The 18,844-nt window shown below is 35.0% G+C and overlaps 2 protein-coding genes across 2 annotated transcripts; one reads left to right on the top strand and one right to left on the bottom strand.

Moving 5' to 3' along the window:
• Nucleotides 1-1,764: 1,764 nt before the first annotated feature.
• tmod4 (tropomodulin 4 (muscle)) lies at nucleotides 1,765-13,684 on the top strand. The gene is made up of 10 exons (XM_051131420.1): nucleotides 1,765-1,929; nucleotides 6,454-6,616; nucleotides 8,562-8,718; nucleotides 9,261-9,383; nucleotides 12,076-12,168; nucleotides 12,254-12,384; nucleotides 12,550-12,657; nucleotides 12,807-12,950; nucleotides 13,037-13,181; nucleotides 13,301-13,684. The coding sequence occupies exons 2-10, from the start codon at nucleotides 6,509-6,511 to the stop codon at nucleotides 13,321-13,323; spliced, it is 1,032 nt and encodes a 343-aa protein (XP_050987377.1). The 5' UTR covers nucleotides 1,765-1,929; nucleotides 6,454-6,508; the 3' UTR covers nucleotides 13,324-13,684.
• Nucleotides 13,685-15,809: 2,125 nt separating this feature from the next.
• Nucleotides 15,810-18,780, bottom strand: scnm1 (sodium channel modifier 1). The gene is made up of 8 exons (XM_051131421.1): nucleotides 18,610-18,780; nucleotides 18,441-18,511; nucleotides 18,270-18,358; nucleotides 18,091-18,185; nucleotides 17,076-17,176; nucleotides 16,835-16,959; nucleotides 16,625-16,748; nucleotides 15,810-16,239 (listed from the first exon to the last, which is right to left on the bottom strand). Exons 1-8 carry the CDS (start codon nucleotides 18,658-18,660, stop codon nucleotides 16,128-16,130), a joined length of 768 nt encoding a protein of 255 aa, XP_050987378.1. The 5' UTR covers nucleotides 18,661-18,780; the 3' UTR covers nucleotides 15,810-16,127.
• Nucleotides 18,781-18,844: the final 64 nt, after the last annotated feature.

Below are 18,844 nucleotides of genomic sequence, written 5' to 3'. Positions count from 1 at the left end.
CCGGCAGCTCGTCCCTCTACGCACCCTTCCTGGACCCACGAGGACACCAGCGTGCATGCACGGGGAAGAGACCTGTCTCCTGAGGAGAGGCCCACTCGGCATTTTAACAGCGGCGGTGTGAGGCTTCATTCACATCAGGTGTGCCTCATCACACGCCGCCAGACCTGGATGTTTCAGCGCCCCTCCTCCTCCCACACGCCCACTCCCGTCGGGAGCCTGGTGAAGGGCGGCGATTACCGACGGGGTGACGATGATAGTTAGGGGGGAGGCAGCCGACTCGTCACATTATCTATCTGTCCATCCATCTACCCATCTATCTATCTATCTATTTGTCTGTCCATCCATCTATCTATCTATCTATCTATCTATCTATCTATCCATCCATCCATCCTATCTATCTATCTATCTATCTATCTATCTATCTATCTATCTATCTATTTGTCTGTCCATCCATCATCTATCTATCTATCTCTATCTATCTATCTATCTATCTATCTATCCATCCATCCATCCGTCTATCTATCTATCTATCTATCTATCTATCTATCTATCTATCTATCTATCTATCTATCTGTCTGTCCATCCATCATCTATCTATCAATCCATCCGTCTATCTATCTATCATCTAGCATCCATCCATCCATCCGTCTATTTATCTGTCTGTCCATCCATCCATCTGTCTATCTATCTATCTATCTATCTATCTATCTATCTATCTATCTGTCTGTCCGTCCATCTATCTATCGATTCGTCTGTCCATCCATCTATTTATCTATCTATCTATCTATCTATCTATCTATCTATCTATCTAGCATCCATCCGTCTGTCTATCCGTCCATCCATCCATCTTTCCAAAAATACTAAATGTTCTTAATAGTAAATGTGACATACAGCTGCATAGAACTGCTTGCTGTCAAATCTCTGTCCTGTGTAGTTGTAAGTGCAATAAGCTCCATTGAATGTGTTTTTTTTGCATAATTGCTTAGTGATTTTTTTTTTATTTTGTGCTTTATTTATTGTTTTTTAAATGCACTATTTAATGTAATTTATCATGTAATAACGTGTATATAATGTGTTCATATAATTAAAAACAGCATTAAAGTTTGCTGTCATGCAGCCTTTTAGGTGTCGTTATTTTTTATATATAATGTGGGCCATAAAAAATTGCTCATGTTCGAGAGATCCAACTTAATACTCAGTAAGGCCAATGTATAAATTTAAGGCCTGTTCACCAAGAACGTAAACTATAAAGAGAACGATAGAGATATATAGTTCTAAAAATCGTTCTAATAGTAAGTAATAGCAGAGTCCACACCACAGCTATAACTATAAAGGCACAGAGAAACGATATTGTTTTCAGAACTGTTTTTTACAGCTATGAACAATCCAATCATTGACACCCAATCAGAATCAATCCTACTATAACGAGTTCGAGAATTTAGACTTAAATCGCTTAGACTAAACAGACGACATTGTCCGCTGGTGTGGACGCTAATATAGTCATCTTTATTGTTATCATAAATTCGAAACAGAGATGGCAGATCTTCAAATTGGGGTTGCAATACCGCCTCTTTGCACTAGAGGTCACTCCTCTCTACTAAAATGTTACGCGTTTATTGGAGTAAAACTGAGTTAAAGAGATGGCTTCATTGACCCTCTCTGCAGTGCCAGCCTACTCTTTCTCTCCCCTCAGTTTCATACTGACTAATCTCTCAAAGCCAAAATAATGAAATGCTGACCTCATGAAGAGTAACTCGTATCCCTGTCTCAGCTCAACCCAGAAAGCAGGCGAGGACAGTGAACGAAGAAGGGTGGGCTTAAGGGGGGAAACGACTACCGGAGAGGGAGGGGGTCGAACGAGGGGCTATTCTCTGATTTCAAACAGAGTAGCTGCACAGAAGATCCCAGCAGCTCTGAGTCCTAGTGAGGGTAGGTAACACACTAACTCTCTTCTATAATCTGTGTCTGTGTCTTTTAGCACTGGGACCACATTGTGTAGTCAGCAGAATTTGCTTTATTATTGACTATTTCATTTATTTCAAATTTAAAATAAACTTGTATTTAGCTGCTAATTGCATGAATTATTGTTTTGGTGATTTTGTTTGAAGCAATCAGTGTGGTTTATGGATAGAGGCCCCAGTGGGTGGTTTGTAGTGTAAAGTGTATAGTAAAAGGTTAAATGTCCGGTTAGTAGATAGAGTTTCCAAAACTTGTTGAATTACTTGGATAAATGTTTTGGTTCAAAGTAAAGCTTTATGGAGAACAGTGTTTTGCATGGTCTTCCTGCAGATGCACCTGTTGATGTGAGTGCATGTCAAAACAACAATCTTTAACAAGCTTTCTCTCTCTTTTTTTTATTTTTCAAATGACAATTTTTTAATAATCTGCTGATTGTCGTTCAGTTTTGATGGTATGAAGTTCTTAGACTTATTTCTGTTTTCAAAACAGCCCTTATTTTCCCAGCCATCTTTGCTTTCAGTACTGCTGCACACTGCAGCTTTGCAAGCGGAGAGGATTTACGCAGCTGGAAGTAGCTGACTTGTGAAGCTAAAATTAATCTGAGGGTTGATTTGGAATTTTACACTTGGGTGGATGGACTTGGTGAAGTCAACCTACAAATAGTGTGAAGTCTTATGAGCAGTGTGTCAGCAGGAAAATGCTCCCACTGATTAAACTCCATAACTTAACCATGGATCTGAATAAGAAGGTTGTTTTTAGGCTCTTGCTGCAGGTCAGGAGAGTTCTGGACACCTGGCGAAATCATTTTTAGTGTTTCTGGTGGATGATATAGTATCTGATGTGTCAGTGCCCAATATTTGTTCTGCGTCCTTCTGAAGTACCAAAGGGGGAATTGGGTTTCTGTGACCCAACCAAAGTTTTTGTCATATGGACGGTAATAACTTTATGGCCTCCAGAAGGAAAGCAGTCAGCAGAGTCAGGTTGCTCTTGAAAATGTTTAGTCAGTTTGCAGTTTGAAATTGGCAAGAAAATAAGCAGAAACAAGAAGAGCCTGAAGAACCTTTCTCCACTGTGAAGAACCTGGTTCGATAGATGTTAAAGTTTGCTTTATTGGCATCTTTGGTGAAGAACCTTTATGGAATCTTCATGGAACTTTTCCATTTATCAAAAGGTTCTTTATAGTGGAATAAGATTCTTTAGATGTTCTCCACACTAAGAAAAAAATGGTTCTTTGTGGAACCCGGAATGGTTCTTCTTTGGAACCTATTTTTAAGAGTGTGAAATTTCTGCCTAGGTCTGTCACTATTGTTTTTCTTTTTTTTACGTAAGTTTAATTATGTAAACAATTCAATACGCATGCCATATTAGATTTTGTTAGTCCGATTTGCAGTTTAATCATCGTTATGATTAAAATTAGAACACCATATTATGACATTTTTAAAATGAGATCTGTTTAATATACACAAATCAATTAGATTGAATTCCAACCACAGGGTATTAAATTCTTATTCAAAAGGTCAAAGTCTAATTATAATTTGTATGTTGTACCTAAAAATAAATTGAGTTAAAGAAATATTTTCTCAGTTTGGAAACATCAGATATTGGCTACTGCTTTGCGATAGTGAAATAACAAGGATTCCATGTTGAAGGACTAATTTAAAAAAACCCTTTTCACAACTAGAGAGCCTGAACAGGTGAAACTCAGCTAATACTTTTAAGGCTTGAGTTGGTGTCACTTGGGAGCTGTTAGAACAGGTGTTAGGAACAGGCGGACGGCCGCTCTTTCCTGGGATATGTGCACAACACAAAAAGATGACACCTGGTCGGCAGAAGGCCTGCTTTTGGCCTGAATGTTTATTGTAAGAATGAAGAGACAAAGTAGTTAATGGCTATTTCGGGTTCCTGAACGAATGGTGTCAGATGCATTGTCCATTTCTGAGGGCAAGGTCATTTAGGAGTTCACATAAAATACTTAGTGTAATTTGAATTTGTATAAAACTGAGATTACACAATTAAACTTAAAATAAGATTAGTTAGATATATAACAAGCAACATTTTAGCAAAATTTTCATTCAAAGCAATTTAGCCTGTCTCCACTTCATTCTGTTTTTTTTTTTTGGCATTTCTAGCTTTGCCGTTAGTCTAGCTAAAGACATCTGAAGTAGCTAAATCTGAATAAACAACAGAATTTTCTGCAAATGATTCATAATTATTCTTGAAATGAGGAAAGGGCTGAGTTTAGTGATGGTAATGTTGCTTCTGGAATCAGTAAACTTGTGGTGGGTGAATTGTTGTCTATAATCTTTAGTTTTTATTTTCTGTTCTTAGCTCTCTGATCCTGTGTTTGTGTCACGGGCTTTACAAATTAGTGCCACACTACTCTGGTCTAACACCTCGGATAAGCACACAACCACAAACACACACCCAAAACAAACACAAACACACATTTGTTTTTGTTTTTTGTTTTTTGACAATTTTTTCCAAAAATGTAAAATCAGCTATTACTAACTCTATTAATCTGCTGTTTATTTTATTTTATTTTATTTATTTTTTCAAGTATTAGAAGTGTGCAGAAGTATTAAGCAGAACATAACAGGTCTGTGTGATTCATTGTGTGATATTTAGTATTAATGTGTATTAGCATATATTTATAGACCCTTATCTCACTAGTCCCCAAATTATTTTACCACATGGTTGTAAACATCGATTGCCCAGCTTAAAGTTTGACTAACAGTTAAAAAGTAATTAGGTTAGAAATATTTACACATTAAAAGCATCTGAAAGATTATAGTCAGACATTTTTGGAGAGCTTTAGCTTTGTGTCATGCAAACCATCTTAGTTTGATTACAAGCAGATGTGGTACATGCAACTCATATTGCAGTCTTTAAAGTTTTACTGGTTGTCCAAAAATGCAAAAAACATTCCGTATCAGTAATCATTTTCTAAACATTCTTTAAAAAATCCTTACATAATATATTAAAGGATTAGTTCACTTCCATAACAAAAATTTACAGATGATGTACTCACTCTCTTGTCATCCAAGATGTTCATATCTTTCTTTCTACAGTCGTAAAGAAGTTATGTTTTTTGAGAAAAACATTTCAGGATTTCTCTCGATATAGTGGACTTCAATGGTGCTAGCGAGTAGTTTAAATGGAGCTTTAAAGGGTTCTAAACAATCCCAGCCAAGGAAGAAGGGTCTTATCTAGCAAAACAATTTCTATACTTTTTCACCTCAAATGCTTGTCTGGTCTAGCTTTGAACCGGAATACACAGAGTTCACGCAGAAGTAGACAAGATGAGCATTTGAGGTTAAAAAGTATATAAATTGTGATGTTTTTTTAGAAAATAACCGTTTGTTTCGCAAGATAAGACCCTTATTCCTCGGCTGGAATTGTTTAGAGCCCTTCGAAGCTGCATTTAAACTACAGTTTGGAAGTTCAAACTTGCGGGTACCATGAAAGTCCATTATATGGAGAGAAATCCGGAAATATGTTCCTCACATAATTTCTTTACAACTGAAGAAGGAAAGACATGAATATTTTGGATGACAAGGGGCTAAGTACATTATCTGTAAATTTTTGTTCTGGAAGTGAACTTCTTCTTTAAGACCTGTTTTCACAGAAAATATCTTTCGGTTTTCACATTTTATGCATACATTTTAAAAAAAATGCTGTGAGTTTATGCCTAAAATAAAATAAGAAATAATATGCCAAGGGTAATTTTAATCTTTATGTATTTAAATGAAAAATAAAATAAAATTTTTCATAATTTTTGCTGTTATAACCACACAAGACAAGTTTTTTATCACGTTCCAACATACAGACGGATGAGTTCAGGTCAGTTACATAACATGTTAGGCTGTATTGTCTGTAGTTTGTGTTGTAGATCCAGTTTGGGTGTGGTGGTCTGAAACTGGTGACTAGCCCATGACTCTATCGGTCTGTTTCACAAGGCGGACTGGTGGCAACATGGGCCACCTTCACATGAGTGTGAGCCACTGATAACTCCTCACAGTGCTAACCTTCTCCTCCTTACTGTAACCCAAAACCTGAGCGTTACTGTTCAGAGCCTAAAAATAGACAAGATTCTCTCTGTCTCTCTACCTTGGAATGAAAGAAGCAGTGAGTACTTTCCTCACGTCCCATATGATCGGCGCGTCTACTGTAATTAGACCGTGTTGTCTCTGTTCCCAAGTACATTGTACCTTCAGACCCCTAAAAGCTCTTCCTGTACACAAATGCTAGCCTTGTCCTTTTAATTCAACTGGGCTTTGTGGCATTTAACAATGTAAGCAGTTCCCTATCATGCCTTTTCAGTGGCTGGCTCTTTTGAAAGTGACTTGGACTGGAAAGCAGGTTTTCCCATTCATTCTCAACTTCTACAGAAAGTATTGAACGGGCCGAATAAAGCAAGCAGCCATTATTGTGTCTTATTTGCAAGCCAAATATAGTAAAACAAGTTTTTTTTGTGCAACTTTATCTCTCTGTCAGGGCCTGCTGTCTCTGGGCGAGCTGTGTGAATTGAAAGTACCACCGAGCGGCAAAAATGTCTAAGAGTGATCCCCGAGACATCGACGAGGATGCCATCCTCAGGGGGCTCAGCGCCGAAGAGCTGGACCAGCTGGAGTATGAACTCCAGGAGATGGACCCTGAGGTACTATGCTGTACAACTGTTTGAAACTAAAGCATGGCTAGGTCACATTTGAGTAGACTTTTATGCCACATGCACTCATTTTTAAGGAGACACCAGTGGTAGAAAAGATGAGATAAGATTCGACCAAAGAAAAAACACTTTTTTTTTAAAAAACAACTTCTGGCCAGAATACACTACACAACTTTTACCAAAATTTTTTCCAAACCATGATTTTGGCTTATTCTAAATCATTACGTTACACCTATAATACATTTTATATTCTGACTATTCTAGACTGGTTCTGGTAGGGACCGTTGTGGAATATCCCTCAACGTAAAAAAGTAAGTGTTCATGCTGCCTTAAAAATTTAAGTTTTAGTCAACATGAAATGTTAAGTTGTACTACATGAAAACGTGGATATTTGAGTTGAGTAAACTTTACATTTTAAGGCAGCATGAACACTGATTAGTGATTACAGATTACATGACCTTTGTTCAGCTTCGGAACACAAATTAAGATATTTTTGATGAAATTTGAGAGCTTCCTGACCCTGCATAGACAGCAACGCAACTACCACATTTAAGGCACAGAAACGTAGTAAGAAAATTGTTAATATAGTCCATGTGACATCATTGGTTCAACTGTAATTTTTTAAAGGTATGAGAATATGAGAAAATATATGCACTGTGCCTTGTTTACAAGCAGAGGAATGCACATGCAAGTTGGTGTTTTTGTTTTCTTTTGCGCACAAAAAGTATTCTTATAGCTTCATAAAATTACGGTTGAACCACATGTCACATGGACTATTTTAATGATGCCCTTACTACGTTTTCATGTCTTGAATGTGGTAATTACAAAAAAATATATCTTAAAACTATTTTAATTTGTGCTCCAAAGGTTTGGAATGACATGAGGGTGAGTAATAAATGATAGATTTTTCATTTTTGGCTGAACTATCCCTTTAAATGTACCATATTGATATAAAAAAGAAAAGATAAATATATTCCATTTTTTGATATCAACACCATAAAAAGCATTAAACATTGTATTAATCCAGGGTTTCTCAAACTGGGTTTAATGTAAGACCATGCAATTAATGTAATCTATAAAAAGTAACTGTAATCTGATTATGAGCATTTAGAAAATGTAATATGCTCTAATTACGAGTACTTCATTTTTGAAATCTGATTACGCAATCCAGATGACATGTAATCAGTTACTACCCAGTTCTGTTTGTATGAATGTGTTCAGGGTGTGACGTGAGAGACATGAACGTAATGGCGTTTCGGAACAGTGGTCTAATATAAACATTAGCCCAGTACTTGACTCTGATTGACCAATCAGTGTAAAGTATTCCAGGGTTCTAATTAAGTATAATTGCTTCTGAATTGAGAAGGGTATAACTGTAGCCTGAAGATCTCCAAATGGGGGTGGGAACTCCAAAACGGGGTGGGAGCTCCAAAATAGGGTGTGGATTACTCGCATTGACAGACAGGCACATGACAAGCATGCGCAATTTCCCCCCCCAATCCACTTCAGCGCAAACTCCGCCCTACGGCCGATTCTAAGGATTTTATCGGTTGTGGACGTTTATGTCATTAAGCAGAGGTTCAAACTCCAGTCTGAACACCACTGGCCACAAGCTTTGGGGCTCTGTTTTCACTGAGAATATTTATTTGTATAGTATATTTTATTTTAGATCAACTAGAAACAATGTTTAATTTATAAAGTTTTATTTTAAAAAGTCAATAACAATTGGCTAAAGCCAGAGCCAATGGTGAAAGTCTTTGCACGACGAGACCCCGCCCCATTTTGGAAGTTCTGCCCAATTTTGGAGTTCACGCCCGATTTTGGAGATCTCCGGGCTGCGGTTATACCTACTTGGCTGAATTTGGCAGTGCTCACAATGTTTTGATTTCTGATTGGAGAAATCATTTTAAACATAATCATTTTCTTGACCTTTCAGAATGCCATCCTCCCAGCCGGGTTCCGTCAGCGCGACCAGACCAAGAAAAGTCCCACAGGCCCCTTTGATCGCTTCGCCCTGATGGATTACCTGGAGAAGCAGGCCATGGAACACAAGGACAGAGATGACCTGGTGCCCTTTACAGGGGAGAAGAGAGGTACCACCACCAATGGATTCATATTAACATAACACATTTAATATCTAAAGGCGGAATTGCCACTTACTAGTCACTATCTGATACAAAATAAAATTCATAAAGGGTACACTGGATGCAAAATTCACTTTTACATGGTGTGTGTGGACACAATCACCCTACAATGATAATAATCCATTCACTCCTGTTTTTTTTTATCCCAAAAAAACCTAAACAGTCTCAATTATCAAGCCGTTTTGATTTCCAGAGCAATATGACGTGTAACGGCTCAGGCCCCGCCCACAGCCGCTGACAGACTGTCCCATATTAGCATATTTCTACACTACATATTTATACACTATCTGCCATTTTCTCCGTGCTCGAGCAGCTGTAGCAACAACGTCTCGTAAGCAATACAGGTGTTTTATAGTTGGATGTCAAAGTAAACATAAGAATCTTAATTTTCTCCTGACATCAGAGCTGCTGAGGATGCAGTTATGGATTGGTTAAGTTTTTTTATGGTAACTCTTTGTCTCTCTTGTTCTCTTTGTCTCCACTGCCGGTAGGTAAAGCCTTTGTGCCTAAACCAGGATCAGGACAAATCCCTGTGGAGGAACAGATCACTCTGGAACCTGAGCTGGAGGAAGCACTGAAGAACGCAACAGATGCTGAAATGTGTGACATTGCAGGTGGGCATCACATTTATTCTCTGTTCCTTTTGTTTCCTTTCACATGATATAACAACTTAAGATATTCGATCCGGAGTGCTCTAGAGATATACATTACAACTCTCCAAAAACTAATCTGTAATGTCCTGTAAACGGCTCTGACTCTAATCCAAATTTTGATCCTTGACTAAGGACTAATCCTCTATTTGCTATTGTAAACAGCTGATCACAATACCCCGTGCATAACAATTGTCAATCAAACCCTTTCTAGTTTCATCTGTTCTATTTGTGTTCTACAATCAGTGTCTCATATGACACTGTATTTTTAATGCATATACAATATAAAAGAAACAGCCTAGCTGACTTATATGTGGAACTATGGACGGTGTAGGTCATGCACAGAATTATACCTCAGAGTATCTGTTTCCCCAAGCTCAGCAGCTCACCAAAATAAAACGAGCAACAGCCAACTAGTCAACATGAGCAGAGATGGAGTGAAAATGTTCGTGCTTGTGTGTTGGGTTGGCTACTCTATGTCTGTGTGTTGGCAGCATTTACTAAAAATGCAACATATTCTTCATTTAACATACTAAGGTGATGAAAACCGATCAATAGTCTAATTGTCCTTGAGCTTCTGTTGTGAGCACTTAGTAAGCCTTTGCCCTAAAGGACGTTTAAAGCCGTGGGGTTTTGGAGTGTGTCACTGGCTGCAGATTTCCCAGCAGAGCCCCTCATTCACAACACAGGTTTAACTCTGGAACACGTCCAGTTCTGGATTAAACTGTCAATAGGGGTTTGCCATTGGTGATTTAATGGATGAGTCTGTTTTTGCTGAGATGCAGGGTGGCTAACTGGATTTCTAAATAGTGCTGGTGGGTTTAATCTGGTCATTGTTTCTGAATATGGAAGCTGTAGTACAAAGGTAAGGACTGGTTTATAGTGGATTCACTGGTTAGTCAGTGCCACCTGCTGTTCAAATGCAATTTTACAGTTTAACTGACACCTCCAAATTTGTGCCAGTATTTTTAAAGACTTATTCCATAAAAGATTAACTAATTAAAAAAGAATTATTCATTAAAAAGTGGCCATATGTGGATTCATGTGTTTGTAATGTGTGTGTGGAGGTACAAATATATCTGTAATATACTTTGTAAACTGAACTTGAGCTATGGAAAGGTGCTATATAAATAAAACATATTCTAAAAATATAATGTTTATATATAACATTATCGTTACACTTTATTTTAAGGTGTCCTTGTTACATTTAAGTACTGAGTTATATTAACTGCCTACATGTACATACTGTATGGTTAGGGTTAGGATTAGGATTTGGCTTTATGCATGTAATTATGCATAAATAATTGTTTTTTTAAATAGTAAGTACATGTCATGTTTAACAAGGACACCTTAAAATAAAGTGTTACCAAATTTGTTTATTATTTTATGATTTGTAATAATTAAAATGATTAATTAAAATAATTATTTAAATGTAGTAATTAAAAATGTATTATGTCATTTTAAATTATTACTATTTATAATCACTATGTAAATGTATAAATATAAAAGTATCATTATAAAAATGAATTAATTATTAATTCATGAATTATACATTTATCAACATACTATTATAATCATTATTATGATACTTTTATGTTAAAGTAATTATTTAAAATTAATTAAAAATGCATTATTATATAATTTTAAATGATTACTATTTATAATTACTATGTAAATGTATAAATACAAAAGTATTATTATAAAAATGAATTATTAATTCATGAATTATACATTCATCAACATACTATTATAATCATTATTATGATACTTTTATGTTAAAATAATTACAATGTTTAACAATGTTTTAATTATTAATTCATTATTAATAAAAATAATAATTAATTAATTATTAATTCATGGATTATACATTTATTAACATACTATTATAATCATAATGATATTTTTATATTAAACTATTATTTATACTATTAATATAAATAATTAAATTATATTTGCTATATTATTTCTATCTTTTATATATTTTTTATTTTATTTTATTTATTAAATTAACATGAATTAATATGAACAATTGTATTACCATTTCATTATTATTGTAGTATTAGCATTTATATTTATTATTAGTATTATTTTATTTGCATTTTATATGTATTATTAGAATTATTATTAGCATTTTAATATGTATTTTTAATATTATTATTATTGTTATCTGAACATTTATTCATTAATTAAAATGAATATTTTATTTACATTTTTATAGTTAAGATAACACTTTACAATAAGGTTTCATTAGCTAACATTAGTTAACTACTTTAGTTAACATAAACTAAGAATGAACAATACTTCTACCACATTTATTAATTTTAGTTAATTTTAATTTTAACAATTACTAATGCATTAGTAAAATCAAAAGTTGATTGTTACTATTAGTTAATGCGCTGTGAACTAACATAAACAAACAATGAACGACTGTATTTTTATTAACGTTAACAAAGATTAGTAAAGTGTAATAAATGTATTGTTCATTGTTTGTTCATGTTAGTTAATACATTAACTTATATTAACAAATGACACCTTACTGTAAAGTGTTACTGTTATTAATATGTTTTTATTAAACATATTTAAACATCCCATAAGAGTAGTCCAAAAGTATTAAATGCTTATGTCATTATCTAAAGAGATTATTGTATCCTCACAGCCATCCTGGGAATGTACACACTCATGAGCAACAAGCAATATTACGATGCCCTGAACACCACCGGCAAGATTGCAAACACAGAAGGCATCAACAGTACGTATACACATAGCACATTTAACACCGAACCACATAATGTCATTATACAATAGCTCTATATCATAGTTCTATACTCTTTTAGGTGTGGTGAAGCCAGATGTGTATAAGGTGTATCCCGACGAACCTCCTAATGACACAGATGTGGAGGACACTCTCCGCTGCCTCCAGAAAAACGACAGCAGGGTCACGGAGGTCAACCTTAACAACATCCCGGTAAACTGTACTCCAGCCTCAATACTAATAAACATAATAATCATCACTTTACTGACTAGACATAATATTAATATTATAAACAGCTTCCGATTAATTACCATACGGATTGATGCATTTCTGTGCATGAGCAGAATGGGGTAATAGTGACTGTTTGTGTTGCTGTAGGACATTCCCATCCCAACTCTGAAAGAGATTTTTGAGGCTATGAAGCGTAACACACAAGTGGTAAGCCTCAGCATCGCTGGGACGCGCAGTAATGACCCCGTGGCCTATGTAAGTCCTGAAGCGTGTGTTTTTGATGTTGTTTTGGTCATTCATTTAATGCGTCATTGTTTCAAAATAATTTTTCAACCCTCTATGTATTGTGGAAATTATGGAAAGCTGATGTCAGTTGTTTCTTCCACTCTGTTCCTGTGATTTAGGCCATAGCTGAGATGTTACAGTCCAACACTACCCTGCAGAGCCTCAACATTGAGTCCAACTTCATTACTGCACAAGGCATGATGGCCATCATCAAAGCACTGGAAGAAAACTCCACTCTGACTGAGATTAAGATTGACAACCAAGTAAGAGACCAAAACACTCCCACCAGAAACATCTAAAGGCATGTGTTTAAATGTGAAGATGAAATTGTTCATTTGCATTCTCACAGAGACAGAAACTGGGCGACTCGGTTGAGATGGAGATTGCGTCTATGTTGGAAAACAACCCCAGCATCATAAAAATTGGTTATCACTTCACCCAGCAGGGCCCGCGCGCAAGAGCCGCGATGGCCATCACCAGAAACAATGACATCCGTGAGTGTATTCTCATTTTATTTTCTGAAACATTGCACCTTGTATTTGTCTGTAGCTGAATCTTGAACTATTTTTTGCTACATTGAACTTAATATTTTTTGCATCCATCCCATCTCCAGTTCGTCAGCAGAGAGTAAGTTGAAAAGAGGATGGAGTTTAGCTCATTTAGGAGATATCAAAGTTCTCCATGTGCACTGTTGGAGTCCTACAGACGCTCAAGTAACAGCCTGGACAACCCCTTCAGATGACCTACTGATATGCTTTTACCATTCGCCATCGGCTATTGTGGATATCATTATCGCCAGCTTGATAAGACTTCATTGCTTTTTGTGGATTTCATCAAATCAAAAGCTCTGATCTAATAAAATTGACCTGCTCCTTAATACCTCAGTTTGCAAACTTGAAAAAGACACCAGTTGCTCAGCTCATTTCTGATAGAATGGTGCTCCCACAAAGGTTTTTTGTAAATATTTGAAATAAATATTACGTTCTATATTGTCTAATCAGACTTCAAAGTTTCATTAAATTACAAAACCGTCATTTAATCCAGGTTTGTTCTATCAAAACACTGACATACACTCCCATTAAAAGTTTGAGGTTTTTTTTTTTCTTTGAAAGAAATTATTCAGCAATTGTTTTATTCAGCAAGGATGCATTAAAACTATGGAAGACTATGGTAATTAAAAATAAAGACTCTTTATTTCACAAGTTTGAATACAAACTCGCAGTTCTGACTTTTTTCTCAGAATTGTGAGATATAAACTCACAATTGCGAACTGTTAAGTTGGACTTGCACAAATCTGACTTTTTTCTCAGAAGTGGAAAAAAAGACTGATATGTTCTCAGAATTTCAAGATTATATCTCACAATTCCGACTTAACTCGCAATTGTGTTTATATCAAGCAATTCTGAAAAAAAAATCAGACTTGTGAGTTTATATCTCACAACTCTCACTTAATAACTCACAATCTGAGTTTATATCATGCAATTCTGAGAAAAAAGTCAGATTGGTTAGTTTATCTTGCAGTTCTGACTTTATAACATTTGTGAGTTTATAGCATGCAAATCTGAGAAAAAAGTCAGATTGGTTAGTTTATCTTGCAGTTCTGACTTTATAACATTTGTGAGTTTATAGCATGCAAATCTGAGAAAAAAGTCAGATTGGTTAGTTTATCTTGCAGTTCTGACTTTATAACAATTGCGAATTTATATCAAGCAATTCTGACTTAATCACTCACAACTGCGAGTTTATATCATGCAATTCTGAGAAAAAAGTCAGATTTGTTAGTTTATATCTTGCAGTTCTGACTTTTTATAAGAACTGCGAGTTTATATCACGCAATTCTGAGAAAAAAAGTCAGATATGTGAGCTTTTATCTTTTTTTTATTTATAATTCTGACTTTATGACTTGCACTTGCGAGTTTATCTCACAAAAAACACGAATTCTGAGAAAAAAAAACATTTTTTTTATACTTTCTTTAATATACTTTTTTTTATAGAAAACTTCTATTACAAATATATTATTTTAAACTTTTGAACTTTCTATTTATCAAAGAACACAAAATAAAAACCATTTCCACAAAATAGTAAGCAGCACAACTGTTCAACATTGATAATAAGAAAAAAATGTTTTCTTAAAAACCAAATCTGCATATTAAAATGTTTACTGAAGGACCATGTGACTCTGAATGACTGCTGAAAATTTAGCTCTGCCATTACAGGAAGAAATTATTTTAAAATACATTAAAATACAAAAAAAAAAAAAGTTGTAATATTTAACAATATTACCATTTTTACTGTATGTTTTGATCACATAAATGCAGCTGTGCTGAGCATTTTTCAAAAACATTGAAATAGTCTTGCCGACCCCATATTTTTGAATGAGTATTGTAAATACTGTAATGCATTCTCAAAGCAGATGCTCTCAAGCAGACTCAATGTACAAAACAGCTTCATTATCCTTTGTAGATCTGGACTCTGTAACTATTTAGATTTGATTTAGATGATGCATTATTGAATTAATGGAGGACTGAGATAAAATGCATGACTCATGTCATAACTTTGATTATATGATGACCTAAACCCACAGGCACAAAACAAATGGAACTATTCAATATCCTATGGCGGGGCTTCCTGCTCCCCCTCCGCTAACCTATTTTTACACACAAACCACCCAGTCATGAAACCTAGTCTCATGGGTTTGAGTTACAAAGCTCCAAATATACCACCTTCCTCAAGGAGATTTATGCTCCCCCCTTGGAACACATGCTAACATAGGAAAAATCTCAAGATCCACCTCTTAACTACCATTATTTGTTTTCAAAGACAAATATATGCCTTTTTGTAAAACATTTTTTATTTGACAGATTCATGACTTGAAGTGTTTAAGTTAATATTGGGTTTTGATTTTGGTAGCTGGCTAAACTTTACAGTCCTACTTCAAAATGTGCAATCCCACTATGGTAAAAAACTGATGGCATTTGGCAAAGGATCCACACAGCGAAGCAGCCGTTCCACATTCTGTTCTCGATTTGGAACAGATTTGCACCTCTTTCATAATACAATCTACATTCTAATATTGAAAGTGATAAATGATAACGATATATGTGATAATACACCACATGAGATTCAACAAAATGAGCCACAACCTCCTCACTTTATTCACATAGAAATATGACAATTCTTTTTGCATTTTCTATAATAAAACATCCTCTGTTGGTTAAACAAGATGTCAAGTACATGGTACTAATACAATTTACAAAATGCAACAGCACAAACTCTTTTCCAAAAAGAATGTCCTAAAGTTTCGACCTGTTGTATATAAAGTAGGTCACAGAGATGTCATATGAGAGCTGTGAACAGAGACAATATCGTCCTATCACATGCCACTCAGTATGTATATGTATCCTGAAGCATTTTTGGCAGTTGCTGAACAGTATCGAGTGCTATGAAGATTCACTGCAAGGAGGCAACAGATCCGGTTCTTCTTCATCCGAGTCAAACTCAACATTTTCATCTTTAACCCATTTACCACTTCTGTCCTGCAGCCATCCCGAACTGGAACAGACAAGTGAGAAAAAGTTAATGATTTAATAAATTTAATGATTTCTGTGTGGGCACTACAGATGAGATCATTTAGTTTTAAATTAATAGTACACACCCTCAGGTCATCCAAGATGTCATTGAGTTTGTTTAACCAAAACAGATCTGGAGAAATTTGTAGAGGATCCCTTGGAGAGCAAGTAATGCAATATTAAATTTCTCCAAATTTGTTCCAATGAAGAAACAAACTCATCTACATCTTGCATGGCCTGAGAGGGCAAATTTTCAACAAATGTTCATATTTGGGTGAGCTGTTCATTTAATACCTATTTGGGTGTTAGCATTAGTTCTACAGTCAGAATGTGTTAAAAGTTAATCACGGTGTTAAATGTTGCCATACCTTTTTAATTTGAGGTAGTGTTCCAGTTCTCTGCGTCTCTCCTCGGTTATAGGCTCACACACATTCCTGGATCCGTTCTTCTTCTTTTTTGTCACTCCTTTCCCTTCAGTCTGTCCCTGATGCACTACGAATGACAATTAACACAATGCATATGGAAAATTAAAAGAATGAACGACTCCATTAATTCAAACAAATAGATATTTGTTGTACCTATTGTACTAGTTGTTGATATGGAGCCAATACTTTCTGTCCTAATGGATGATTGAGTTGATGAGCTGATATTGATTTGATCTTTCCTATCTTCTTGATCACATCCTGACGATTCCATTCGTTCACTTAATGAATGTAGAATATGAAAAAACAAAACAATTAATCAATGAAACTAAGACGACAAACAGCTTAGAGAGGACTATAAAAAATTATTAGACAAAGATGGTTCAGCTCACATTACCTGGCCTTTCTGTGGCAGCTACTGTATGGAGCAGTTCTGAGTAGGGCATGATGGGTAATTTTACGTGTTTGGCTCAGAAGAGGAGCTGAACTGGAGGGTTCCTAAGGACAAACAAAACTGTACTGAGTATAGGACCTTGTTTATATATATATATACACACACACTACCGTTCAAAAGTTTGGGGTCAGTAAGACTTGTAATAGTCTTTAAAGAAGTCTCTTATGCTCATCAAGGCTGCATTTATTTGATTAAAAATATAGAAAAAAAAAACAGTAATTCAAAATGTTTTTACAATATAAAATAATGTTTTTTATTTTAACATACTTTAAAACAGAATTTATTCCTGTGATGAAAAGCTGAATTTTTATCAGCTGTTACTCCAGTCTTAAGTGTCACATGATCCTTCAGAAATCATTCTAATATGCGGATTTATTATTAGAATGATCAGTGTTGGATAATATCAACAGTTGTGCTGCCAAATATTTTTTGGAACCTGTAATTTTTTTTTTCAGGATTCTTTCATGAATAACAAGTTTAAAAAGTACAGTGTTTATTCAAAATATAAATATTTTATAACAATGTAAATTATTTATTATTAACTTTTAATAAACTTTTAATTATTAACTTAATACATCCTTGGTGAATAAAAGTATTAATTTCTTTAAAAAAAAAAACAAAAAAAACAAGAAAAATGTACTGACCCCAAACTTTTGAACGGTAGTGTATATACATATATATATATATATATATATATATATATACACACACACACAGTACTGTGGGTTCTGAAAATCTGAAAATTAAAATAAAGAAATATGATGTAAAATAAAAAAATAAATATTTTTTAATGCTGCACTATTTTATGGCCAAATAAATGTATTTGTGGTCACTGAAATGCAGACAATTTCAAATTTGTTCAAACTTTTCACATTTATTATCAATTATAATATGATAGATGATAAAAAGTTGGATGGACTTTCGAATTCTACTGGTTAAAGAAATTGAATTCAGTTACCTGTCGCTCATCTTCTGTTTTAACATAGTCTTGATGTCTTCTTTTATCAATTTCACGTTGCATGTCGTTCTTTTTCCCGTAGAACCATTTCATTCCTATTAACAAATAGGCCAAAGAGGACTTACATCCTGAATGTTAATTTATACAGAAGCTGACTAAACACATATGAAGAATCTCACCTTCAAGGTGTCGCTTTCCCTTCCTGTGCACCATGAGCATATCAACAGTGTCAAACACAGGACGGTGAGAACACACAAGGCAGCTGTATCTACAGTGGAGGATAATACATATTACTTAACACATAACACATACTACTTTTGCAATCCAAACAACCAGCAAGAAATAATCACCTTCCGTTTTTCATCAGAGTAGCTTCATCATCTGGGATGAAGTTAGACAGAAGATCTGCAACACGTCGTTTCTTGTAAGAGAACGAGAGACAGAAAAATAGTGAAAAGGGGACTGGTGTATGTTTACAAATAACGCATATTTTTTGTGTACTCGCTGTTTTTGTTATACCTTCAGTACATTCAGCTGACACTGATCATCACCCTCCCTTTTGAAAGACATGATTGGCGACCTGCAGTCTTGCTTTTTCAAGTAAAAACAGCTAAATTCTTATTCAATGCCACCGATAAGCAGGCTTACTAAAACATCCCATTCTTCCTGTTTGTGTCTCTGGAATTATGGGTAGCGGTGTTTGATTCATAAACGAATCGAGTCACTTCGTGAACGATTCCTTTGCAATTCGCAC

The sequence above is a fragment of the Labeo rohita genome, chromosome 16, assembly GCF_022985175.1.
Source record: "Labeo rohita strain BAU-BD-2019 chromosome 16, IGBB_LRoh.1.0, whole genome shotgun sequence".
In the NCBI taxonomy this organism is placed as follows: domain Eukaryota; kingdom Metazoa; phylum Chordata; class Actinopteri; order Cypriniformes; family Cyprinidae; genus Labeo; species Labeo rohita.
Note: the sequence above shows the minus strand (reverse complement) of the source record. Positions and strands in the feature narration are given on the sequence as shown.

Bases quoted from the DNA above. Each gene is read 5' to 3' on its own strand.
- tmod4 (XM_051131420.1), top strand. From the start codon at position 6,509: ATGTCTAAGAGTGATCCCCGAGACATCGACGAGGATGCCATCCTCAGG. The intron at 12,385-12,549 runs GTAAACTGTACT...GTGTTGCTGTAG, and splicing joins TCAACCTTAACAACATCCCG to GACATTCCCATCCCAACTCT. The intron at 13,182-13,300 runs GTGAGTGTATTC...TCCCATCTCCAG, and splicing joins CACCAGAAACAATGACATCC to TTCGTCAGCAGAGAGTAAGT.
- scnm1 (XM_051131421.1), bottom strand. From the start codon at position 18,660: ATGTCTTTCAAAAGGGAGGGTGATGATCAGTGTCAGCTGAATGTACTG. The intron at 17,177-18,090 runs GTAACTGAATTC...GTTTGTCCTTAG, and splicing joins AAACAGAAGATGAGCGACAG to GAACCCTCCAGTTCAGCTCC. The intron at 16,749-16,834 runs GTACAACAAATA...TGTCATTCGTAG, and splicing joins ATCAACAACTAGTACAATAG to TGCATCAGGGACAGACTGAA.